This window comes from Protomyctophum parallelum, assembly GCF_964188405.1.
Source record: "Protomyctophum parallelum genome assembly, chromosome: 10".
NCBI lineage: Eukaryota > Metazoa > Chordata > Actinopteri > Myctophiformes > Myctophidae > Protomyctophum > Protomyctophum parallelum.
This window is the reverse complement of record NC_139704.1, coordinates 25889764-25917436: the sequence shown is the minus strand read 5'-3', so window position 1 is coordinate 25917436 and position 27673 is coordinate 25889764. Positions and strand designations below refer to the sequence as shown.

General features: G+C 46.3%; 1 protein-coding gene across 1 annotated transcript in view; it reads right to left on the bottom strand.

The window, feature by feature from the left end:
• Positions 1 to 27673, bottom strand: part of lrmda (leucine rich melanocyte differentiation associated) — a 297303-nt gene that overhangs the window by 18731 nt on the left and 250899 nt on the right. The window contains exon 6 of the mRNA XM_083775128.1: positions 20165 to 20255. Within this exon, the coding sequence (XP_083631254.1) occupies positions 20165 to 20255 (91 nt within the window). The remainder of the gene's footprint in view (positions 1 to 20164; positions 20256 to 27673) is intronic.

The following is a 27673-nucleotide window of genomic DNA, read 5'->3' as shown; positions in this document are numbered from 1 at the left end:
CACATCCTCGGTGTCTGTTAACTGACTGGACCTGTCTGGACCACACTGGGACCCCATTATTAGTGTCATTTCAGTGCCCATCCTGACGCCTGTTAGGCAGGTCCACTACCTGGGGGGCTCCCCGCTCCCCTGCCCGCCCGCCCGCCGCCCGACTGACTGGCCCCGGACCGGTCGAACAGTGATTGGACATGACAACACTGACAGAAAAACAGGGGAGAAGGGGCGGTGGAAATAACCCGCCGAGACCCGAGGTTTTTTTACGATTCTACCAAACGCCCTTTTTCAAAATCATGCAGTTCTCACACTTTCTAGATGTTGTATTTTTATTCTTTTTTTTTAATGTTAAAATATGGCAGATATACCCGGGGCGCCCGCTGGCCTAGTGGTCCAGGCACATGCCTGCACATATAGGCTCTGGCCTGACAGCGCGTCACACGTTCCAGTCCCATTCATGACGACCTTTGCTGCCTGTCAATCTCCACTATCAATCAATAAAGGGAGAAAAGCCAAAAACAAAGCTTTAAAGAAAAATATATAACAGATATACAAGCTCACAGCACGGCACAAAAGGATGCGCTGTGAGCTTGTATAGGTCTGCTATTCTTGAATAGACTACGCTAAAATAAAAAAATGACACGGATGCTTTCCAGTGTTAATGGGATAAAAGAACAAGGAAGAGACGGAGAGAGAGAGGGCGATGGTGGAAGGTGGACAGGTTTGCCAGGGCCCTTGTGGCACGGGGGGGGCTAGGTGCGCCATGCCCCATCAACACGGATGAGCGTTAGCCCTGAGCAGCGTATACGTGTCACAATGATGGAGGGTGCAGCGGGATCACTCACATCAGGGTTCCATCTGACTGGAAGATATCAATCTCCAGTCCAAATCCCAAAGGATGCAGACGGCTAAAATATCCTTTAACGCTTGCCCTGTCCCTCTCTCTCCGTGTCCGCGCGTCTCAAATTCGCCCTCTCTCGTGTCCGTCCATTGACTATAGTGTTGGAAAGTAACTACTGTAAGTGCATTTACTTAAGTACTGAAGCACTTGAGTGTTTCCAATTTCCAGTACTTTTACTTCTACTCCACTATACAATGTCAGAGGCAAATATGTATTATACTTATACTCCACTACAATCATTTGAATTTGTGTGTGTCGAATTTGAAGTCGCCGGGGGGGAAACGGTTCTCGAGTTAAGTGGATTACATACATACAGAGACGAGGTGCCACTTCAGCCCAATATGCATATCAAGTTCACTATGCGGTAGATTGTGAGCTTGTAGATCTGCTATTATGTTTTGAGTGGTGCAACCACTCCTACAACCAGCAATCTCCGTTTGTATCATGTATGTATCATGTATGTATCATGAGTACGAGTGGTGTGCGCATGCGTGAAATTGGAACACGGGGTAATGCTGCGTGCGTGCATTTATTAATACCAGTAGGGGGTGCCAGAAACAGAGAGAGAGAGAGAGAGAGAGAGAGAGAGAGAGAGAGAGGGGAATTGCACCACTCGGTTCACACAGGTGTGATTTCTTTATATACTTTTGACAACTTGAAATGGGACATTCTGCATAATGACTACTTTTACTTTTGGTACTTTAAGTACATTTTGGGGCGGGAACCCCTTTTGGTGTTAGCCTTATGTTATGCTTTAGCTATTGAAAAATAGCAGATCTACAAACGCATAGCGCGTCACCGAGTGGCGTGCTACGAGCTTGTAGGTCTGTTATCTTTGAAAAATCGATGCTATGTTTCTATGTCAGTCGTTCGACTGACATAGAAACATAGCTTTTTCAGAAAACTGTCAGGATGTAGAAGACATTTTTAGAATCTGATCTCAGGTCAAAATGGGTTAAGTACATTTTGATGCCAATACCTCATAATGTACTCAAGTGCGTATTTATATACTGCAGTATTGCTACTTTTATTTAAGTAAAAAAAAAAGGAGTACTTTTTTCCACCACTGTCGTCGAATGTGTGTGTGCAACCTTCACTGTCTAGGCGTCAGTCGGAGCACACTCTCATTTTCACATCCCATTTCCTCTGTCTGCAGCACTCACTCACGGTCCAATAAGTACGGGCCGAACGGCAACGTGACATTATGGCGTTTTAGGGCAATTTGTCATCGGGGTTCACCAACCGCACAGAGCGAGGGACGGGAACAAAACATGAACGAAAAAGACAGGTTTAATTCTGTGACTCATGAATGTACTTCCAAAAAACTCTCAATTCCTATAGTAAAGAGGGGGAAATCCTGTTGTTCAGGCGGACACATTCAAACACCTGCTCATCCATTATAAAATACAAAAAAAAGAAGAAAATAAATTCACGATAAAATCGCCCCAACATAACAGTCTTCGGAGCTATATAACACTCGCATGACATCACACGCCGCCGTGTCAAAAGCGGCGACAGAATCAAAAGCGATGATCCCACGTCGTACGGCAGCCAATCAGACACGAGGCAGAGGTGATAATAGGGTTGTGTTGTGCGGAATATTTCAAACCCCAACGACGCATCCCCCCCACCCCCCCGCCCTGTTCTCGCTCCCTGTGTGCCAGTTCAGACAGATGACTCGACTCCAAATGCTACTTCTCTTAATTAATATGACACATCCCTCCTTCATATGCGGCGAGCGAGGGAGCGAGCGAGGGAGGGAGGGAGTGAGTGAGCGAGGGAGGGAGGGGACAGTGAGATGAAGGGATGAGGAGATGATTAACGGAGGATCTGTCCCTCCCCCTTAGGAATGATCCCCCCCCCATCCATTCCTTCTTCTCCTCTTAATTTCCACCCTCTCCCTCTCCCTCTCTCTCTCTCTCTCTCCCTCTCTCTCTCTCTCCCTCTCTCTCCCTCTCCCTCTCCCTCTCTCTCTCTCCCTCTCTCTTGGGTAGAAATCTTGTACTGTATGTCCAAAACTGTTACTTTTCAGAAAATGGGCAAAAAACACAACCTGTTTTTCCAATGGATCCAATAGTTATTATTTAGTCACAAGCTCTTTTTATATTGGTTCAATAATTATATTAAAACAAAAATGAACTGAGTGGTGCAACTACCCCCCCCCCCCACACACACACACACACACACACCTCTCTCTCTCTCTGTCATTAGCAGGCAACAGTGCAGCACTATCCCTCTCTCTGTTCTGGCACAACAGCGCCCCTACTGGTACTCATTATACGTGCTCATTGACCAACACATAGGTGAACACATAGGTGAACACGGACACACGGACATTGCTGTCTTGCTGTTTTTTTGAGTGGTTGCACCACTCAAAAAAGACAGACACACATTTAACCACTATAACTTGTAGAGCTGCTATTTTTGAAGTAGGGCATTACATTACAAAATAAATACGTTTCTATATTGTGGAGACATGAGGTTTAAAAAAAAATCCCACGATTTGTGTAACTGCGCTACACTCCCTCTGCCAACCTGGGGAGAGCAACGGACTGACCTCATGCTTTGCTCACGATATGAGGTTTCTGTCCAGCAAGAGCAACGTTTCGCTCACTTCGTTTTATACTGCACCCCCTTTTTCCTCATTCACTCTTCCTCAACTCCCGCCCCCTGTCCCCCCCCCCCCCCCCCGTCCCCCCCCCCCGTCCCCCCCGTCCCTCCCCCCTATGGCACGTCTCCTGACAGGAGGAATAATAACGCTCGTACATCACTGCCCTCCGAAAAGTCCAATAACCTAAATCTTCACTTGCCACACACTCCGGGACTCAATTACTTTATTGACATGTAATCTTCATAAGGGGGAGAAATATTGAGCATGTAAGGTCAGCCCGTTATGAAGACGTATCATCATATTATCTGCATGCCGGGTTGTCGGGGGGGCTAGGACCTGACAAAGCTAATTATAATGGTACATGTTTCAGAGCTCACAGCGTATTATCCGCTTGGCTGCTTGGCTGAGCCACAGCTGAGGTACGAGGAGAGAGAGAGAGAGGGGGGTGGGGGGGTGGGGGGGTGGGAGGGTATGAGATTTCAATCCTAATAGGGTCCGCATGTCATCTCGGGGCATGGGAATTAATGAAGCCCAAATATTATCGACCCGCACATCATAGCGCTAATACCCATGATCTGTTCATTGTATCTCGGAGGCTTACGGCGGCGCTGTAGCCAAATGGCTAACAGCATGTCATCATATTGGCTATATAACCTGCAACTGGGATGAGGCATTTACAACATGGAGACAATAGCAACGGCACAAAGACGGTATCGCTTTAAGCAGCGCTCAATATGGAGTCGATATCAAAACCAGTGGTTCTCAACCTTTTCAGGCAGTGACCCCCAAAACATTCATACTGCATTTGAACGGGGGACCCGTGTCTTACTGTGTGCACCAGTGCCAAAACGTCACAGCGGGTTAGCGAGGGAGCGAGGGAGGGAGGGTGGGCGGGATGCCCGTGGCTGTCTTATCTCCTCTCTCCCAAGGTTATCTTAATATCATCCTCCCTACACCATTAGGACATACACAGGGGGGGAACAATCATTCTATTGTGCTTGTTCCCTGATAATAAAACCCTTAAATTCACTCATCCCACCCCTCCCTTTACTACTAGGCTACAATGTAAAGAAAAGAAGAAAAAAAAACATTACACAGCTCATTATTTCATCCAGAACTTCTGTCAGGATCAAAGGGCGTGAAGAATACACTAGGCTAGCCCAGAGACATGGCAACTCAGGGTCACATCCGTGTGCAAAACACACACACACCCGCCAAAGCGCCAGATATACGGAAAACATGTCAGTTTCAAAAAAGGAAAGTTTAGAATTAAATGATACGCTACCATCCGAGAGCCTGGATCCTAAAAAAAATCCATCCCGAGAAGATGCCAAGCATCGGTGCACCCTGGGAAAGGTTGGCCAACATCGCAGAGGGTTGCCTGCTAGCACTGGCTAATGGTGTCAAACGGAGAAACATATTTTTGGCTTTCCTCCTGCAAGGCTCCTGGAAGGCTCCTTAGCCTGCAAAACGTTGTGTTCCTACTAATTATGCTTAAAAAGCTCAAATGTTCAGTATATAAACGATTCATGTATATTATATGTGGAACACAATGTAACACAATAGCCACAACGTTTAGAGTTGGATTTTCTTCAGCAAAGCACAAGGTTTGTTCGGTATATTAGAACCCAACTTGAACCCGCAGCAGGCAGGCAGGCAGGCAGGCAGCACAACATGAAGCCATCTTTCTGAGAAAGATACATACGATAAGATCAGATGTCTGAGGTCTCTCTCGGGTCAATCAGAAAGGCTTTCCTCTTAAAAGCAAGCGTGTGTCCTGAGGGGGAAGAGCTGGAAGGAAGTAGCCTTTTAAAAATCACGGCAATCTGGACTAAATTCACGTTTGACCCAGATGACTCAGTCAATCCAATCGTCTCGCAGCGACACAGCGTGTCAGGAACGATCTGCCGATCACGTCATGACAAGTGAAATAACTTGTCCGCTTGCATTAAACGTGACAAAGAGACCTGCTCCTTCTGCTTAACGTGATTTCATCAGCGAAGCGTTGTGACAGATTAAAAGGTTGTTTTGGAACTCCGTAGCATTCCGGCGACCGCTCCGGCTCGTTTCATGGCCGAAGCTGAAATGTTGACACTGCCGAAAATCCATAAAACTTCCTGTAGCCAAAGTCGCATTTAGTAAAATCACAAGAAAGAAAATACACATTTCGACATTTTAACAGGTGACCTACTGGGCTTCAAGGCAGGATAGGAAGAGTTGACCCCTGAAGCGATCCTGTACAGTACAGTTACACTTTGGTGAAAGTACAATTTTGAGGTATTTGTACTTATTATTTCCACTTAGTATTTCCACGTTCCAATACTTTTACTTCTACTCCACTACATCTCAGAGGCAAATATTGTAGTACTTTTAATACACTACAGCTGAAGGACTGTAACCTATATAGTTTTATTTTTGAGCGGTGCCTGACTGCTCCAATGAACAACTATGTGTCTGTATGTCTATTTGAGTACGGATGTGTGTCTGTTCGTAATCGTATAAGGATGTGTGTCTGTCTGTATGTCTATTTGAGCATGGACAGCTGAATACCGCTGCGTGACCTAAAGTGGCGCTGTTGCACCACTCAGTTCACACATTGGTGTGATTTTGTTTTTACAAGCGGCAGCATCCAAACAAGCCATTCACGGCGGGCCTGGTGCAATGAATAATCAGAATGGGGACTTGATGTGCAGCCACGCTGATGCTCTGACAATAGTTTGTGTTCAGACATCACAGCTTAGTGTCTCTCGATTGAATATTGATGCCGAGGCGGTTGACAATAAATCACTGGCTTTCCCAGTGAGCGAGAAAACAGTTTAGACAACGGCCCAATGGAGCTTACCGTAATTGACAGATGAGTTCAGCTGCCTTCCCACCACAATATAGCTCTGGAGCTCTGAGAGTATCTGGGAACGAGTGTGTGTGTGTGTGTGTGTGTGTGTGTGTGTGTGTGTGTGTGTGTGTGTGTGTGTGTGTGTTTTGCATGTATGCGTGTGCACGCGTGTGTGTGTGTGTGTGTGTGTGTGTGTGTGTGTGTGTGTGTGTGTTTATGTTGTCTCCGCACTATAAACAACGTGATGTGTTGATAAGTTGCAGAGCCTAGCCAGTAACAAGACAAGCAGGGTCCATTTTACTGTGGCTTTGTAAATTATCCATAGATGACCCTCTCTCTCTCTCTCTGCACTGGTGATCACATGATAGGCTATGTCTGTCTGTGTCCCCATCACGCCTGACGAGAAAGGTTTGATGATGTAGCACACGTATTAAAGCTGTACGTACGTACGTGTGGAATGTGTTGTCATGCAGCATGACAGACTGGCCACCGACTGGATTAGAATCTAATTTGCTAGACCCATTAACCGGACCAGTGGTGAGGCATGTTTTCATCTTGAATGATTGCACCATGTGGGATCAATTACCCTAGACTTACAATCTACTCAAAATATAATCAGTCAAAAGAAATACAGTAATTACAGCACCAATGGCTCTAAATAAACCAACAAGATAAATATTTGAACCATGTGCCGTATCCGTTTCTGTTAGCTTGGCATGAAATGTGAAACATGAAATCTTGAAAATGCAAAACAGTCTGTATTTTTACATTGAGTCACATCGACACCAAGGAGTTTACCACATGTGTACATTATCTCGATAAATGCATCTCTATCAGGATTAATTGTGGCCTGATCCTGCTCCCCTTTAAGATGACGAGTTATCTAAGATCTGACATCATGTTAGTAGCTCTTCATCAGAGCGAACGGTTAGATCCCTCCACCCCCCCCCCCCCCCCCCATCCCAACAAAGATAGACTGACTGCTTGCTGAGCCATTCGTTTCAAGGGGAACTGACACAGAGGAAAACTGGAGGACCTTACATCCATCCTGCTGTAAAAATATCCAAAACCATCTGGCAGCCGACCCCCGTCATAAATTACCATGATGGACTCCCGCCTTTGGAAACCAGGAGGGCCCGCTGCAAACCTGTCCAACTTCTGGCAGGACTAAAAGTAAAGCCTGGAAACACTAGCCCACAGCTCAGATGTCCTGAACCGTGGCTACAAATCATGGCGGAACATGAATAATAGTTTGACTGCATTAGCGAGACCCTTTCAGAGCTGATTCTAGCAGTATGGCCTATCCATTTGGGCTGATTTATGTCCTGCCGCTTTCCCCGAGACTGACCAGTGCAGCTGGGAAATGAACCAAGGACCATAGCACCGGCGGTGTGTTATTGCAAAGACGGGCCGGGCTCGGCTGGCAAGAACCCACGTCCTTGTCCGTCTGCCTGACACGCTTTCGGCAGAGGCCAACCTTACGGGCCCAAACGTATCTCCGATTGTGCCAGACTCAAGTCTAAATGGGTGAGACTGAGAGGGTCTCTATCGTCGTAAATAACGCAGACCTGTCTGTAATGGTCACGGACGCGAGTGATTTAATAGGTTAGACATTTCTACCACCCTCGGAGAGGACGCTTCCATGTTGTTGGCTAAACATGAGCCATGTCTCAGTGGTGGACAGATATGAGCCGAGTTCCTCAGAGGTTTATGAAGTGTGAAGGCTATTTTCTAAAACAACATGAAGATATACAAAAGAACTGAAGTTCATTATTGAGTAAAAGACTACAGTTGTTGATTCCTTTGTACGCAGATATGGAACAACAACACTTTCAGTTTTAATTTAGTTTGATCTCCAAACTTTAAGTGGCACCGTAATGAATGTGTTTAGATCTCTTTAGTCAAAACAAATACAGCACCCTTTCTACTTGAATCTCAAACATACCCTGATTAATACAAAATATCAAAGAGTATTTGTAAGTATTTGCTTTTCATATCAATACAATAGTGCTGGAGAGAACTGAACAAACAAACACCACAGAATGAAATGAAGAGCATTGTTGACACTGAACCTGACAGTGTTATCTTTTCGCTTGAAGTTCTCGCTGTATACTTCCAACATCAGTTTAAGAACCCGAGACACTCTGGAGACTCGCTCGACGACATCAAACGGCAAGGTATAAAAACAATAGTGTCACCGACATTCCCCCAAAAACCCAGCACAAACAGAATTATTCAGACACAGACAGAGAGAGCGAGAGAGAGAGAGAGTGCGCGAGACACAGAGGAGTGCCATCAAATACCCGGAGAGCTAATGACACTTGGTTGAAGGCAGCGATCTCGGAGCAGTTTAGAAGCTGACATGCCAGAGTTCAGCAGTTTAAACTGTCACGGAAGTTAAGGGAGGCTCTGCCTGGCATTTTAATCTAGCGTGCTCTGAAAGCTGGGGTGGCTGGAAGTGAGTTCCAGGGCCAGTAATAACAACAAGGACACGGCCCCGCCTACAAACCCAAAAAAAGAGAGCTCTCATCATATTGTGGTGCGGACAGTGTGGCGTGTTGCGGAGGCATACGGCAGCCATGAGGGATCGCAGGCCCGGCCCGCTTCATCCTCTGTCTCCTCATCCATCTCCATAGGGCCCTGGCTGGCTCTATAATGGATATTCATGTTGCCCAGCCAATCCACTCCTGGGAGGAATAATATCAACATCATCTCCAGCTCCGATAACGGAAGCAACGACGGAGTCTGTCCTCACAGGGGAGGGGTGGGCGGAGGATGGGATGGGAGGGAGGGAGGGAGGGGGTGTATATCGATGCTGTCGGGTGGAAACCTTGTATGTCTGAAACCGTAACTTTACAGGAAACGGGAAAAAAGGAGCTACGTTCCAATGGATCCATTATTATTTAGTCACTTACCAATACTGCAATACTGCAGTACCAATACTGCAATTTACAAGTAAAAGTATCGGCATCAAAATGTACTTAAAGTAGGGGAGAGCCGCCAAGGATGTAACATTTTGCACGTTTCATTTTTTTACTCAGAGATCCGTTTATCTACACATGTAATATTTTCAGGCAACGGACCTACACATGTCTGCTACCATAAACCACTTCAAGTTATTTTTTTGATAAAACAGATCGGGAGTTATTAAACCGAACGTGGACGCTGTTTCAGTGTTACATTTGCTGCGCATATCGGATTAATTGTAACGACATGCATGATAAATGTAACAACGCTAAAAAACACCATTAAACATATCGTTTTCAGCTTAAAGCAATTATATTTCATTAAAGCAACTCCTTAGCATTGTTTTCATACCATGGATGTGATAAGAAAATGTATCAAAAATAAGGGAAATATTAAATAGTATCGTGTGTACCAGTTTGGGCTTTTTTTTCTTTTTTGGTCAGTTCAGTGGGGAAATACATTGATTAAACAAACGTTTGATTTATTGAGTTGTACAATGTTATACAACCCTAAACTAATTTTAGAATACACTACACAATACAATACAATTTTAGAACATATAATATTGGCCAATATGTCAAATATGTAAATATTACATATAATGGTATTTAATGGAAAGCGGACCATTTGTAACATGTTACAAATGGCCCACTTTTGCAAGTTGTTCTTTGCCGTTGCTTACAGACCAGAATGAACGTGAATTCCGTCTAAACACGATGCAAACTAATGAAGAACATAAGCATGAAGACATCCATGTGGATTTTTATTCACCAACATCAAAGAAAAAAATTGTAGCACACATATACTCCAGGTGTAAAATTATACGCCTTTTGAAAAAAGTCAGTTTTTCGCCAATAACTCCCCGTAGGATGAAGGTAAACACTTCAAACTTCCTGGGCACGTAGAGTACGTTGCTGTACACATACTGACGCGATGGCGTCATGGTGGCGTTGACCAATCAAGAGATAACGTCCATGTTACAACCGTGAAGCGTTACAATCGTGGCGGCTCTCCCCTACTAAAAGTAAAAGTACTCATATTGCAGAATGTCCCATTTCACAAGTTCAAAATGTGTACAAAATCTATTGAAAATAGCAGATATACAAGCTCACAATTGTGAGCTTGTAGATCTATTGTAGATCTATCTATTTATTTTCAAATGGCCGAAATGTATAGGGTTGAAGTGGTTAATGTATATTTTCTAATCAAAATTAAAATCTCCAAAGTAACTAGTAACTAAAGTTTTCAAATAATTGTAGTGAAGTAAAAGTACAAATGTTGGCTCTGAGATGTAGTGGAGTAGAAGTAAAAATACTGGAATTGGAAATACTCAATGTAAGTACAAATATCTCAAAATTGTACTTAAGTACAGTACTTAAGTAAAACGTTCGATACGGCAGTCGGTGGTGTCTCTCGTGGCTCAAATTTGCTGTACTTCAATAAACTGTACTTTATAAATTAACTATAACCGCTACTACTAGGAGGGTCGTGGCCATTTACTCAAACGTGAAGGCGATTCCGCACTCGCTGTTTTCATTGGTTAATAGTGACAAAACCCACAGACGTACTTAATCACTTTGACTTTCAGAATTCATCGACAATAGCAAAAAAATCTGATCTACAAGCTTGCGATGCACAGCATTGTGAGCTTGTAGATCTGCTGAATGCTTTTGACACTCTTGTACAATAAGGAAGATTTCTGCTCGACAGTGACAATATATACTCCATATTATGCTCTTGGAAGCCACCACAGAATTAACTGACTGGTAATGGATATTCTGACCATTACCTATTATCATGGATAATGAAAGAAAGCCTATGCATGATCTAATCTAAATTAACCACTTAACAGTTTGACTGTTTTTTACGATTAACCCGCATTTTAATCAACCCCCCTTCACTGCCGAGATTGTTGTATTACCTTTAGAGCATACGCTGAATTATTTGGGCTTTTAATCCGCGAAAATCCATCAAAAAAAGCTCCCGTGGTTTGTTATGATCTGTGTGTAGCATCCACCATCTTGGTGCACCCGGAAGACGCACACAAGATTGGTTTCAATGAGGCGTTGCAACCAATGCATTTCCATTGGCCTCAATTTCCCAGAAGCCCTAGCAGCCCACAGCATGTGACGATTTCCGGTTTCGTCATCAAAGCGAAGCCATCCAGTCTCATACTCCGCGACGAAGACGGATTTTCTTTTGATTCATTACATTACGGCGGATTAAACACATAAAACAAAAGGCGGGTATGTCCGATACGGCAGCGACATTAACCTGGAGTAATCCATTCGCGGCACGGAAACTGTTAAACAATATACTTTGTTGGCCCAGGCCGTAGCGTAACGGTCTGGGCACCGGACTGGTAATCCAGTCGCAGTGTGCCGCGGGTTCGACTCCCGGACCCGACACGGCCTTTACTGCATGTCATCCCCCCATCTCTCTCCCGTTTCCTGTCAGCCTACTGTCTGTCCCTTCAAAAATCAATAAAAGGCGTAAGCCGCAAAAAAATATCTTAAAAAAAAAAAAAAACAATATACTTTGTTGACGGTAGTCCACCAGTGGTCAATAGCATTAGCAGGCCCCCCTCAATTTTTCAGTCTACATCTCCACTGAAAATAGCTGATCTATGATCTAGAAGTCCACAACGCACAAGGGACGCTATATACGGTTCAATCGGTTAACTCAGAGAATAACATAAAACCTATTTCAACTAGAAAAAGTGCCCTTCTGGGCACAGGTCTCCACCAGGTTATCCACAGATCCGTGCAGTTAGAGGTAAAAACACTTTTCGGCCAGTTATAGCGCCACCTTGAGGTTGAGTTGAAATTGTTCATGTGGCATTTTGTCCTCGGCCTAGTGGGAATGTGGGTGCACAATTTCACGGAAATCACGCGATGTGTTCATGATTTGCAGCATTGTGTTTGAAACTGAGCACTCCTGTGAACTTTGGAAGCCAATCTTAACCAATCAGGATGGAGTGTGAGAAATCTGAAAGACCTGTTTGGTTGAATGGCTCTAGAGAGACTGTGTACCAATTTGCGTGATGTTTGGACAAAATCTGTAGGTGTGCTGTGCAAAAACTTGTTTTGCACAAAGCGGCCTCCTGGTGGCGCTATAACAGGCCGTTCTGGAAGGTTTGGGGCAGAGGTTCATCGTTGGCATCCAGGGAGTGTGTGTGCAAAATTTGGCATCGACCGGGTTAACGGTGGCCGAGATTAGCTGCTAACGGACACACACACACACACACACACACACACACGGACGGACGGACGGACGGAGTGCAAAACATACTCTCTCCCCATGCCTTCGGCCTGGTGGAGACAATAAAACTCGCAGTATAGTCTTATGTACTATAGTCCACTGCCTTCTGCTCGATTTGCAGTAGAAGCTTCAGCACTAGCTAAATCCTTGTCTCCCGCCCCCATAAATAGCAAACATATGAGAGTACGGTGCATTATTGAGCCATGCATCTATAATTTGGTCGAGAAAAAATACCCTGACGATCCACGTGTCTTACCGTGGCACTGTATCTAAGCAGTGCCCGAGGGTAGAAGTACGCACGCTCACGCTACAACACAATGATGCCCGTCTATTTTCTGCTCGTTTATGACCGAGTGCTGAACGTTGGCTGCATTATGATATACAGTACGTGACTCCACAAACATGAACCTATTAGAAACTAATCTTAAGACACCTCATCAACTCCATTAACTGGCAAACGTAGCAAAGAAATCAAATAAAAACCCCTAAAATGCTTGGGGAAACATTCATGAAGTCATGTCTCTGGAAGTGGGCCATGCCTTCACATTGTTCGTGCGTGCATGTGCACGCCGCACGCACACACGCCTGTCATGTGGCGTGCATGGGACTGACAGAGAGCTGGCGAAGGAATTACTACAGCTGTTCCCTCCGACAACGACGTTCCATCTTCCTTTTGGTCCTTTAGTGATGCTTTGTCTTACAATATCAGTAGTGAAATAACACATGCTATCGAAGACGCCGTTTCCATTTCACTTTAGCTCAGAGAGTTGACGTGGGCGGGTTAAAACCCCAGCAGCACACACGGGACAGTGATGTATAGGACATGTCATTGAAGTGAATGTGAGCTAATAGGTAAGAGGAAGGGGTTAAACCCTGCTAGTTTCCATACGCCTGATTTCGGCTTGTACTGAGGCCAGCGTTTGTCTTTGTGCTTGCAGAGCGATGTTCGTCGGGGGGACGAATCCCGCTGGTATAATCATTACGAGACCAAGTGAAATGTCTGCTGAAGCACGTATTTGTCTCTAATGGGACCTGCCAGAGGTGTTCTGTCTTCTCTCATCGGACTCCCAGAGACGACGTTTCCATTCTCTGACACGCGTATACGAAGACAAAGCCAACGATAAAGGTAACATTAAGAGTGTTGTTGTGCTTGGTACAGACTGACATCAAACAGAACAGTTACTAATCAAGGAAGGCACAGGCGCCAACGCTCAGAAATCCAAGAATAAAAAAAACGGGGAAAGAAAATACAGGCCTACCCCATAACTATTCCAATCTGGGCTCGTTTGAAAGCACTCGGCTACATCCAAAAAAGTCATACATTTGCATTCATGGGACGTCGTTGGCAATGTCATTCTCAAACTAAGACTGCGGGAGGGAGCATCATCTACTGACAAACACAACCGGGGAAACATCGCCTAATAACGCTCAAAAGTTGCCCAAAACTGTCAAGCCTCTCCCTTTCTTCATAACAACAATTCACTCGCTCTCGATGTGAGCGTTGCGGTCGCCCATTAGTCATGTATCCCATCCAGATGTCTAGTGGAGGCGTAGAGATAGGGAGGAGGAGATAGCAGCAGGTGTAGATCCTCTCTGAGCCCAGCTGAGCTCTAAAAGGCAGTGCTTAGCACCCACAGCTCCGTCATCTGTCCTCTCCCCCCAGTCTCCACCAGCCTTTTCGACAGCCCATTGCTCATCATTTACCCTGTTTTGGCAAAACACAGAGCCCTTCTAATGGGCCGCTCTGAATGCTTCCAGATGTTTGTTTATTTGTTGTGCAGCGACTGTAAAACAGTTTACTCTTAGTTTGGATCCGTTCCTGATGCTTTTTTTTTTGGGGGGGGGGGGGAAATGTGTGTTTGTGGGGCTCGCGGGCGGCGTAGATAGCCCGGACATGTAATGAAAAGCGAACCTGCACGCCAAGCAAACGTTTGAGTCGTCCCATGGGTGTTTTCTGTTTTTGAAGGCAGGCCTTCTTCTGTTTTTGTTTTTTTTTAATAACAGTTTTCGTTTCGTTTTCAAAATACATACAACATAGCTGGAAGTGAGCCCAGAATAACAACGTTAAAAGGGTCTGAAGGCTCACAGTGGATGGATCACTCCTCTTTTCTTCGTCCCGGTAGTTGCCAAGAAGATATCCCTTTTCATTTCCTGCTTGTCGCTGTCGCCGTCCTCAGCGAGGGAAGGACATTATCAAATGTGATCTGACGCCGTACCTCACTGCAGGAGTGGTGACTGGCGGACTGACATGTTTATTGAAAAACACGGCCCGATAACGAACGACTTTTCATTAAGAAAAGAGAATCTTAACCACGAGCGCGGAGGAGATCAATCAAAATGTGAGAGGCATCGTGTACGGTACCGTTTCTAAACCAAGGCTATAATTAGATCTATTGAATAAACATCACACTCATACTTCAGAATGTGTCATCATATGGAGATGACAGGCTGGTGTTAAATCATGTAGCGCGTCGTTTTGTGCACAACCGTAATCATCTCAAGGTGCGGCCGGGGGAGGGGGGGGGGGGGGGGGAGCAGTACGCCATTCGACATAGCTTTAACCACATGAACCCCAGCTTCCCTTCCCGGAATGTCATAATGAGTGAACATTCTGCTGAAGTATAGCCCGACATTCGCCGATCTGACGCAACGCGCTGTGAGCTTGTAGATCAGCTATACGTTAGGTAAAGAGATCTGGTGTCGAGGGAAACAAAAGGGGGCCAAAAGCCCCCGAGGAAATCCAAGTCGAAAAAGGTACACACTGTAGGGATTAAAGATAGAGTGCCGTGATTTTCCCCCCGCAAAAAACATGATCATCAGGTACTATGATTATACTAGGAGGAAGATTTTTTTCAAAAAAGTGTGCAGAAAGTGTTAAAATTATGCTTTTATGTGGCCACACCCACCAGTTCATTAAGTATGCATGGTTTTCACCTTAGCACCACCCACCTGAACTTAAGCCTCGCCCACAGCTGTTGTTCTATGATAATGTGGGAGGGGTTGGGGTTATGATGTCACTAAAATGGTGTTATTTCAATTGGGGATTTCAGCTTTCAGGAAGAAACCAAAAATACACAGGGAAGACGTATTTGAATATTATAACCACACCTGGGGGTCTATTAGAGTAATGTTAACTCCATAGACACATGCAAAACAGAAAAAGTACAACAATCACGACAGTCCAAGCTAAATTGGTACACATGGTGCAATTTTTACTCTCAGAGTTAAATGAAAACTGAGGATTTTCACTGCGTGCAGACAAGACATGCTGTACTTTGCGCTGGGACTGCAGACTTAGAGCATGCCTGACATCTGGACCGAGGTGACGGTGCAGAGAGTTAGAGCCAAGGTGACAGTGTTGCGAGATCGTCTGGGCTCTGCTGTCTGCCAGACTATATACTGCACTCCACTCCGTGTCATACCTTTCTCTATAAGACGCCTCCCACACACGCACACGCACACGCACACACACACACACACACACACACACACACACACACACACACACACACACACACACACACACACGCGGGCGCACGAACGCACGTACATGCGCACAGCTCGTTCACTTTAACACTTATCTTTAACGTCCCGTCGTCCCTCTTATCTGTGTCTTTAACCATTGGCTCTTCCGCCTCTTTCTGCTAATTGTTTGACCTCTATGAAAAACACAGGCTATTTGGGAGCGGCGATGTACAGCAACGATTGTCCCTCAGCCTCGCTCTCTTCCTCTCCTTCCTTTTGGTTAGTGCTGCTGTGAACATGTACGTATACTGTAGGTACCTCAAAACGTACTTGAGGTACCGCTGCTGGGCAGGCAGTGTGACCTGCTACTGCCAGAGCTGGACTCCTTTGGGAGCTTCCAAGCTGTTGTAATTACCTCTGGCACCCGGGCTCTGGGGCCTAGTGGAGGAGGGCTCCGGGCCGAGGGTGGGGGAGGGGTCTCTGGGGCCCGGTGCACAGGTGTCATGGAGGGGAGGGGGGGTTGGTGGGTGGGCACAGAAGAGAAGAAAAGGAAGGTTCTTCCTGTGTGCAGATGACAGCGTATTGTCAGACCTGCTACTCATCTCCCCATGGCTGAGGCCAGGCTAAAGCCCAGGCCACACCGAGGGGGAGAGTACACGCACGCACGCACGCACGCACGCACAGAACAAATATGGCCTCACCATGTCGTCAGTGAACAACGACTTGTGACACGGTGGCGTAATATTATGACCTGCATAATGCATGGTCAGCTCAATGCCAGTGTTTACATCCTACATTTAACTGACTTACAATAGCTTACTTATCACCACTGGTGATGTATACTGTGGGTGACATTTCACTTAAGTAAAAGTTACAATAACACAATATAGAAATACGATCCTGTTACAGGTAAAAGGTCTGCACTCAATGTATTTCTTGAGTAAAAGTACAGTAGTATTGACATCAATATTTAATTCAAACTAAATGTACTAAAGTATTATTTCGCTGATCTATAAGCACACAATAGACCAGGGGTTCCCAAACTTTTTTGGACCAGGTATTCCTTTTGGGGTAGATATTTTTCCAGGTAAAAATCCTCGCAACACAGATAACAATATATTTACAACCACAAGCAGTGTTTCCTGCAGGAAAAAGCTTTGGCATGGTGCTGGGCGCAGGCCGCAGGGGGGCCTTCTTGCGTCGAACATTTTGATTAATTAATTAATTTGATTCAATAATTAATGAATAAGATTAATAAATTAAGATTGATTTGTATTATTGCTCTTGTATTGCTATTGGAGACACTGGGGGGACACTGGGCAGGCACTGGGGAGGCACTGGGGAGACACTCGGGAGGCACTCAGGGAGGCACTGGGGAGGCACTCGGGGGGGACACTGGGGAGGCACTCAGGGGAACACTGGGGAGGCATTGAGTGGACACTGGGGAGGCACTGGGAAGGCACTGAGGGGACACTGGGGAGGCACTGGGAAGGCACTGAGGGGACACTGGGGAGGCACTGGGAAGGCACTGGGGAGACACTGGGGAGGCACTGGGGAGACACTGGGGAGCATGGGGAGGCACTCAGGGGGACACTGGGTAGGCACTGGGGAGGCACTCTGCTGGTCACTGGGGAGGCACTCAGGGGGACACTGGGGAGGCACTGGGAAGGCACTGGGGAGACACTGGGGAGACACTGGGGAGGCACTGGGGAGACACTGGGGAGCATGGGGAGGCACTCAGGGGGATACTGGGGAGACACTGGGGAGCATGGGGAGGCACTCAGGGGGACACTGGGGAGGCACTGGGGAGGCACTGAGGGGACACTGGGGAGACACTGGGGAGGCACTGGGGAGACACTGGGGAGGCACTGGGGATTTGTAAGTACTCAAGGAGAGTAAAAGTACCTCAAAATTGTACTTAAAGGGGAAATCATTAACATGGTGAATCACATCTTGATGACATCATCAAGATGTGATTCACCATGTTAATGATTTTTATTCAGACCTCCAGTTCTAGGAAACACAGAATGGGGGGACTTTTTTTTAAATTATTTCCACACAACATCTCTAAGGTATATTAATTATTAATGACAAAAGTAAAATGTTGAAAATGAGTGGAATGCCCTTTAAGTACAGTACACGAGTGAAATTGTCTCTGTCATGTCCAAAACTGTTACTTTTTAGGATTGCAATTCAAAACTATCAAAAGTAGCAGGTCTACAAGCTCAAAACGCTTCACTTCACGTCGAGTTTTGAGCTTGTGGACCTGCTATACTTTCAATGTCGATGCTTTTGTGCAACGCTGTAGTGTGATCAAGTAGGGCGTTAATTTGCCCGACAGCAGTGATTCTACTCACGGTTAAACCTTCTGGTTAAACCTGTGTCATGCCACTGTATAGCTTATACTGTAGGTATCACCGTTCCAGACATACCCGTGTTCCAAGGCATACTGATTGCGAAGCGGTTCACCCCCACGACCATATTCCTGCATGGCTGCGCGTTTAGCAAATCGAGTGTGTTAAAGAAGTGCAGATAAATAAAGGGAAGCTGGGGAACGGGATGAGGTGAGGGGGTGTCTGCTGCCGGGACATAAAGGCAAGGTGAAGGGCGAGGATGAGGGCTGTGTTATCTAAGGCTGCAGCGCGGCGGCATCATAAAAATAACAAATGGAGACTGTCACCGCTGCCCACGTCTGAGACGGAGGGGGGAATATTTCATGTGTCAGATCCCCGCTCACCTTTTAATGGACTGTTCTTAGCCGGGTCTGATTTTGACAAAGCACACTGGGTCCCTCTTCCCTCTCTCTCCACTCCTCTCCTCACACATCGGCCTGAGAGCCACCATGCACCACCAACACGGTTTTCACGACATAGATCTGTCCTTGGCTCCGTGGAGAGGGAGAGGGGAGTTGTGGGTAATCTGCGTTGGTGGGGGAGGGGGGGGCTCATCATTGACCTCTGCTGCTCCCGTACTCGGCGGTCTACCTCATCGCCTGGCTTGTTTTGCATGGCGCAGACAGAGACCATGATGAATGTCTCCAGTAGTCGGGTCTCTCCCCTTCCTGTTCGTGCTCGCTACAAATGCCCCCCCCCAGCCATAGCCAGGGCCACTCACACACTGCCCCGGACATACATAGGTATGGTAATACTGATCACCACCTACAGTACAAGGACCTCAACAGTCAGGCTCCTATCTGAACCCCCCGTAAATTGGTGGATATGCATCGGGTCGTAAGCTTGCATACAGCTGCTATTTTTTGATCATTTTGTGGATGCCCAAAACCACGTTCAGCCAGGTTGAACATGGTTAGGCTTGAACTTGGCTCAGCGGTCGATCCGAGGCACAAAGCAGAGGTGTTTCGTTCTGCCGTGGGTTGTTTGTTTGATGGGAAGACTGAAGTCAATTCAATAATATCAGATGGAGATCAGGGCTTTGTTGGTGGTATCAACAGATCAAGGATGGTTCATTTGGCACATGCATGCTCCCACACACACACGCACGCACGTGTGCACGCACGCACGCACATTCAGATCAATGAGCAAAACCCACATCTCCCCGATATTCTCTCACTATGCACGCATCACACAGATGAGTCGGGATCAATACCAACAGATATCATAAGTATAGCTCACGCTCAAGTTCACTCGATTCCCACTCTCTGCAACTGTCAGGGTTATGGCTCATATTTACATAATCCATGGGGCTTACTCCTTATTGAATGCATGGCATTATGCTGAATGTATGGCAACATGCTTATTGTGTATATACCGTGGTAACCGTGTTAAAGTAATAGTTTTACTACTAGTCTGCGGGTTCGCAAATGGACCCCCAAATAATAGGCAAAACACTATAGTATTAATACCATATAACAATATTAATATTATATAACAATATAACATTAATTTAAAAAAAGTGATACCCAGTAAGAACAGTTTTAGTCCTATTCTATCTATCTGCTGGTATGTATGAAAAACTGTGTCTGGAAAGACACTTGACCCCTAACTGATAGTTAGGATGGGAAAATGTATAGAGGACTAGTTACACATTATACTGCATGAGCAATTGTGCAGTGACAAAAATAATAATAATAACCCAAAGGTTCTGAAGGTTTCCGTGTTGGTGGTGGCGTTACCTTTGTGGTTCTTGGCATCTCTGGATCCCGTGGGCAGAGGGCTGTAGGGCGTGGGACTGAGGTCTGATCTGGGATCAGTGCAGGCCGGTACCTGCATGGGAAAAGAGAGGCAGACAGACACAAGAAAAGGCTGAATAAATATTGAGGAGATAGATAGATAGACAAGAACCCCAAATGACAAGGATTTGTCACCGGCGGCTCCACTGTTCTTCGCGTGTCGTAAATCCTCCGAGGAGAGGTACAGGAAACGCAGGGGAGCCCCTCTGTCTGGTTTTATGGCCCGATGTGGCAGGACATCTTTCATTGCTTTTTGTGTTGCATGGCGGAGCGGAAAAGGGAGCCCACATCCTCCCGCCTTTGATGATGTGTTCCACTGGCTTGGTCCGCTGGAGGAGAGGTCAGGGAAAGCCTCTGTCGCCGTGACCTCCCGCGGGGGGGGCACGGCCAGGTCAGACACCACTCACTCTGACACAAGGCCAAACATATAGCAGCAGCCCTGCTATGGGAGGACCCTTGACCACGTATGACCAAGGGACTACCGACCGCCTCTGGCTTTCAGACGCCATTCCGTTAGTCGTTTCAGCCACTACTTTCAACCTGGAGTCCCCTATTTTAGGCGTGTCGTCATAGGAAAAATGTTGTTGTTGTTGTTATTTCTCTACGTACGCACGCATGCACGGCTTGAACGCACGCACGCACGCACGCGTTGCACGCACGCTTATAGGCGGCTAGCCTCCTACACAGCCATGCTGTACAAAAGTAAAGTAGAGAAAACGTTTCGCTGTGTGACACCATAGGGCTCGCCTAAATGGTTAATATGGCTGTTTACAGGCTATGACACAAGATGCTAGGCTTAAAGACTGCTGGCTTCACAGCCACAATGAGAAAGGTATTGATTGTTAGCAGAGGCGGAGACAAAACAAGTGAATGCTACATGTTCCAGAGTCTCTGAGTAAATAGCAGTCTTAAAGCGTGTTCAACAAATGGGTCAAGAGTTTCTTGGCAAACTGCACTTGTTTTTCTCCTGTCAGTAGTCGTGGAAATTGCAGCTACAAGCTCGTTGTTGTAGGTCAACTTTCACTGTATTCAAAATAGATCTTGAATTTATTCACAATTCACATTTTCCCATTCTAGAATTGTAGTGTAGTCAAAAGCACAATATTTGTCTTTGCCATAGTGAAGTAAAAGTACCCAAAAATAATACAAATACTCAAGTAACATACAATAGTAACATTGTCTCTGTCAGGTGGAAACCACATTATGTCCAAAACCGTTACTTTTCATGAATAGCAAAAGTAGCAGATCGACAAGCACAAAACATGTCGATTCGTGCCACGTTTCGAGCTTGCAGATCTGCTGCTTCTGATGCTTTCGTGTGACTGCAGTATGGTCAAGCAGTGCGTTGATTTTCGGGAAATAAACACAAAAAATGAGTACTGAAATGTAATGTATACGTAGTTACTGTCCACCACTGATTGTTAGCAGAGGTACTACAGAGAACAACTACAAGTGTCAACTACAACTAGTGTATAACTACATGCTCCAGAGTCTCAGAGTAAACAGCTGCCAGAAGTCTCGAAGTGTGTTACCCAAACAGGCCAAGAGTTTCTTGCGTTGACGCTGCTGCTGCTGTTGTTATTTTTCGGCACTTTCAAGGTCTAAAAAAAAACATACTCTCGTCCCTTTCTCCTAGCCTTTTAGCCGGTGGAGCAGCCACTTTATCATGACACAGCGATATCTGATGCCTTTGCAGAAAATACTTTCCTCTCCTGCAGGAAGAAATTCACTGGGCCTTTAATCATAGCAAGAGACCCCAACTGACAAATACATATTAGCGATGTTTTTTTGGAGTTGAATTTTTCCCCTCCTTTTATTGTTGCTCTTTCTACAGGCCCATGCATAACCTTGAGAAATGGAAGGGTTGGACGGCGCTAAGCGGAAACATATTCTTCATGGGCGGGGAGGGAGAGCGGCTGTGTGAATTGAAAACGATCACATAATATGCCTTCAGATACTATCTCTCAAAGGCATTAGGGGGTCTGGTCAGCATGTGTCTCGTATTACACCGGGAGACAAATGGCAACATGGAACTATTTTTTGAGTCATTACTACAGTAGTTGCCAGTTATTGTGCTGCTTTTAGTGACATGCATTGCTCTGAATGGAAGGACTATTGTTGACAGGAGTAGCCTTGCTCTGCTATGGAATATTGAAACATAGGCTACTATTACTATTAACCACTTACACCCTATATATACTTAGTTGACTGGAGTTCCCCGGGGCTCTGTACTAGGCCCCCCTCCTGTTTTTTGTATCGTTGGTAACAGCAGATTTACAAGCTCACGACTTGTACCTTTAGGCTGTTTCCACGGAATGTCCAATTGGTTAACCATTTGAAATAGGGCTTATAAGAGTTTTGCATTCACAATGTATTTTCGTAGGTTTGGGTACCGGGGGAGAGATGCCAATATTCTGTTTTTGGTCTCTTAAAACTATTTAAAAACTATTTTGATGCTCTTTACTCTACTAGGCATTTAGCAGCCGGCCCACCAGTTCCTGTGTTACGGCCCGCCTCACTTCCTGCCGTGCCTGAGAGATCAGAAGCTCGGGCCCCCTCTGTCCCCCCACTCCCCCCCCCCCCCCCCCCCCCTGGCCCCCTCAAAGCCCCTCCTAATCCTGCTGCTTGTCTACAATTAATCTTCCCAGTTGCCACATTATTAACACCACCACCCACACACTGGGACAGGGGGGGGCAAGGGGGTGAAATGGGCCGGTGGCTCTCAAACAGTTTCAAGACAAGGACCCTCAAAATGACGAGAATGATGAGAATGTATTTGTCAGACCCCCCCCCCCCCCCCTCCCTCCACCCCACCTGAAAATATGTGGTGTCAGGGACCCCACAGAAGAGAGGATTTGTGTCAAAATTTGCAACAATTTTTTTATGTCAAATCAACTTACTCTTACTGGGGACCCCTTGGAACCCCTCGAGGACTCCTGGGGGGTCCCCAGATCCCACTTTGAGAACCACTTGGGTCAACTTGGGCACTGGATAGAGCTGTGCCCCCCCACCCCCCCAACCCCTGTTCCCACCCACCCTCCTGTCAGTCACCCCGCTCCCCGACGGCTACTCGCTGTCAACATCAAGAGCCCCCTCGAACCCAATCCCCCCCCCCCCCCCATCCTGCCTCCCTTGCTACGCATGACGCCAACCTTCCCCTCCTCCCCGATGTCACGGCTGCTGATCAAACACCCGCCCCGTCCCAACCTCCATGGCCCTCATCCCTGACTGTCCCCCTCTCTGCCTCCCATTCAACCCCACCCCACACCACATTAATCAGCCAGCTCCTCCATGTCCTGACCCCCCTCCCCCTCCCCCGCGCCTCCCTCCTCCTCTGCACTCTTTCACTTTAGTCGATGACCCGTCCAGAGGATGAGAAAGAGAGGCAAGGGATGATGGGAAAGTCCATGGCGGGCGAACGGACAAACTCAATCTGAATCCCAGCTGTTATCAAGGGGTGCTCTCTCTCTCTCTCTCTCTCTCTCTCTGTTAATCACTTAAACATGACCATCCATATTCTGGGGGGGGGGGGGGGGGGGGGGGGGGGGGGGGGGAAGTAGCCAAAAATATCTGATCTACAAGCTCACTATACGATCGGCTATACTTTTGGTGTAGAGGGGAATTTGGTGTAGATATTTGGTGTAGAGGGGGGGGTTTCAGGTACAGAACTCAGGTCCAATTTATGAAATCTAGGGTGTTTAGAAAGTGATTTTTTTTTTTTTTTTTAAGTGTTAAATAGCTAATAATTGTTTTAACCAAAAAATATCCCTTACCCTACCCATCATTTTACAGTAGATTTTAGCGTTGGTTATTAAAAATCACACCCGTGTGACGTGAGGGGCGCTCTTATCATTATACATCATCAGCATCAGCATCGGCCTCAGGTCTTAATATGTTAAGAAGGCTGATGGAAAAGGCCTGAGTTTGATCACTACGCCCTTAACATTTGACAGAGAATCCAAAGCCATGGTTTTGCTCGTGGGCACAGCAGTCTCGAAGGGCAAACGTGAACAGCTGCACTTTTACGTGCTTTGACTTTTGGAAGAAAAAAAGGTCACAATAATACAGTACACAATGAATCTATCAAACCTTTCTGACAGCGTTTGAATGATGACGACAACTTTGGATCGCCGAAGAGAGCTGACACTCACATCAAAGAGTGAATCCTAAAGACAAGATGATGGATCGAGGTCTGGTTTTGACTGCGCTGAAGACATAACACACTGTCGGGGATGTTCAGAATGTGATGTACCGTGGTAGCGTGCAACGCTACTCAACAGCAAATCAACAACATTTGCGCCGCCATTGCCCCCTGCTCTATTTTATCGTGGAGGAACGGGAGCCCGTTCACGTTATGCACACGTGTTCGTCCTTCATACGTGTTCTATACTGTAGACACGGAGACCGGCGGATGGTTCCTAACCTTTTTGTGGATCATGTCCCATTTGAAAGCCGTCTGACCACGTAACACGGCAGCCTATAACGCCTCATTCATACTCATATACAGTTTAGGTGATAAGGTGACCATCGGAATAGTGTTTAGTATGAATATATAGGCCTTACTGTATGTATCGTCCTCTCTGATTTTCCTGATTTTAACCTGACATTATAATCACCGAGCTAACAGAGCTTGCCTGCTTGATCAGGGGAGAAATATAATTAATATTTTCAGTTAGTACAGCACTTGTTAACCAGTCCTTTAATGTATTGTATGTCTGATTCATTGAATTCAATGGAAACAATTACTTTCCTGGCGGGTTTTTTTGTGTCATTGTTTTAGCATAACTTGTCACTGTATTACTTGTAGACTAACTCATCTCGTTTATAAAGCATTCAAACAACCAATCAAAAGTCAAAACAGACACAGGATCAAAATGTCTGTAAAGCAGAGCGAACCAAACACCACCACCGCGATTGTATAAGTTATATTGTATTAATCATTTCCTGGGCCCTGGTAGGGGGGGGGGGGGGGGGGCTGCTAGCCTGCTACGCTCTATAGCTTCATGTCCAGGACCCTGCTACATAACACTACTGTAGCTTCATGTCCTGCTACATAACACTACTGTAGCTTCATGTCCTGCTACATAACACTACTGTAGCTTCATGTCCTGCTACATAACACTATACTATAGCTTCATGTCCAGGACCCTGCTACATAACACTACTGTAGCTTCATGTCCTGCTACATAACACTACTGTAGCTTCATGTCCTGCTACATAACACTACTGTAGCTTCATGTCCTGCTACATAACACTATACTATAGCTTCATGTCCAGGACCCTGCTACATAACACTACTGTAGCTTCATGTCCTGCTACATAACACTACTGTAGCTTCATGTCCTGCTACGTACATAACACTACTGTAGCTTCATGTCCAGCTACATAACACTACTGTAGCTTCATGTCCAGGACCCTGCTACATAACACTACTGTAGCTTCATGTCCAGCTACATAACACTACTGTAGCTTCATGTCCAGGACCCTGCTACATAACACTACTGTAGCTTCATGTCCTGCTACGTACATAACACTACTGTAGCTTCATGTCCAGGACCCTGCTACATAACACTACTGTAGCTTCATGTCCAGCTACATAACACTACTGTAGCTTCATGTCCAGGACCCTGCTACATAACACTATACTATAGCTTCATGTCCAGGACCCTGCTACATAACACTATACTATAGCTTCATGTCCAGGACCCTGCTACATAACACTACTGTAGCTTCATGTCCAGGACCCTGCTACATAACACTACTGTAGCTTCATGTCCAGGACCCTGCTACATAACACTACTGTAGCTTCATGTCCAGGACCCTGCTACATAACACTACTGTAGCTTCATGTCCTGCTACATAACACTACTGTAGCTTCATGTCCAGCTAAATAACACTACTATAGCTTCATGTCCAGCTACATAACACTACTGTGTACATAGATATGTCAGCCTCATGTGCTTCGTGTGCAGGACCCTGCAACATAATGCAATACTGTACATGACTGCTACATGTCCTCTAAAATGAGCATCTTCACCATGCCGTCCATCATTCACGCTTTCTTTGTCACCTATCTCTCTCTCTCTCTCTCTCCCCTGCCTTGGTCATTCTCATTCTCCTTCTGTGTCCGTCGGTTGTTCCTGCACTGACCAGAGGGAGGTGCTGCAGTGTCATCTATATCAGATCCCTCTGTGAACCCACTCGCCCCACCTCTCTCTCTCTCACTCTCTCTCTCTCACTCTCTCTCTCTCTGTCGCTCTATCTGTGTGTGTCTCTCTCTCTGTGCTGTCCAGATTAGTCTGCTCATCAAGCTGAGTATTGTTTTAATTTGCTCGGCCCGGGGCATATGCTGAGTGTTCACATCATTATTGTCTTCTGTGCAATGTGACTTATCACCACGGCTTATGATAATGCGGCACAAATTTACAGGCTGGGGAGTACACCGCGAAATCTCTGATGATAAAGGGTGGACAGGGGGGGATGGGGGGGGGGGGGGGGAGTACAAAAAGGGAGTTTGCAGAAAGACAGAGAGAGGGGAGGGGGGGGGGCAGAGAGAGAGGAAGCTCTGTTAAATGTCATTATGAAAGATGATTCCCACACTGGATAATACATCACAACAGTGGTGTCTGTCTTCTCTCTCTCTGTCTCTGTTGTTATGCGAATAAACGCTGATAAACCCAGAGGCAATAGTGATTATTGCTTCCAACATATCACCCTGAGAGAGAGAGAGAGAGAGAGAGAGAGGCAGGAAGATGGAGACAAGGGAGGGATGGAGAGACATTATAGACAAGCAGAACACAAAGCGACCCACACCGAGCACACAACCACCTCCACAGTGGGGTTCCTGAAAATGTGACGCATGCACGCACGCACGCATGGACAGACGCACGCACGCATGGACAGACGCACGCACGCACGCACAGACGCACGCACCGTACGCATGCACAAAAAAAGTCAGTCAGGGAAAGCCGAGCTATCTCTGGGTGTGTTTTGAAATGCGACTGTGACAAAGTTTTGCGAAGTTTGGCAAGCTCGTCTGTGTGGGATTTGAAATGTGGATGGGTGTTACAGTATACCAGCACTGACGTCAAGTGATCTGGAACAATCTCACCGGAATGTGATTGCGATGACTTTGGGCTCCTAGAGTAACAGTTGCCACGCGCATGCACACACGCACCAAACTATTTCCACAACGCATACTATATATACACAGACAAGACAGACAGACAGGCAGACAGGCAGGCAGGCAGGCAGGCAGGCAGGCAGGCAGGCAGGCAGGCAGGCAGGCAGGCAGGCAGGCAGGCAGGCAGGCAGGCAGGCAGGCAGGCAGGCAGGCAGGCAGTAGCCTGGTTAATAAACCAGACCGAATCAGCCGTTGGCAAAAAAAAATTGCCTACTGGCGGATTTCGGTCTGGAGAGGCTCAATTTTACGCCCATTTCCTACTCCAGAGA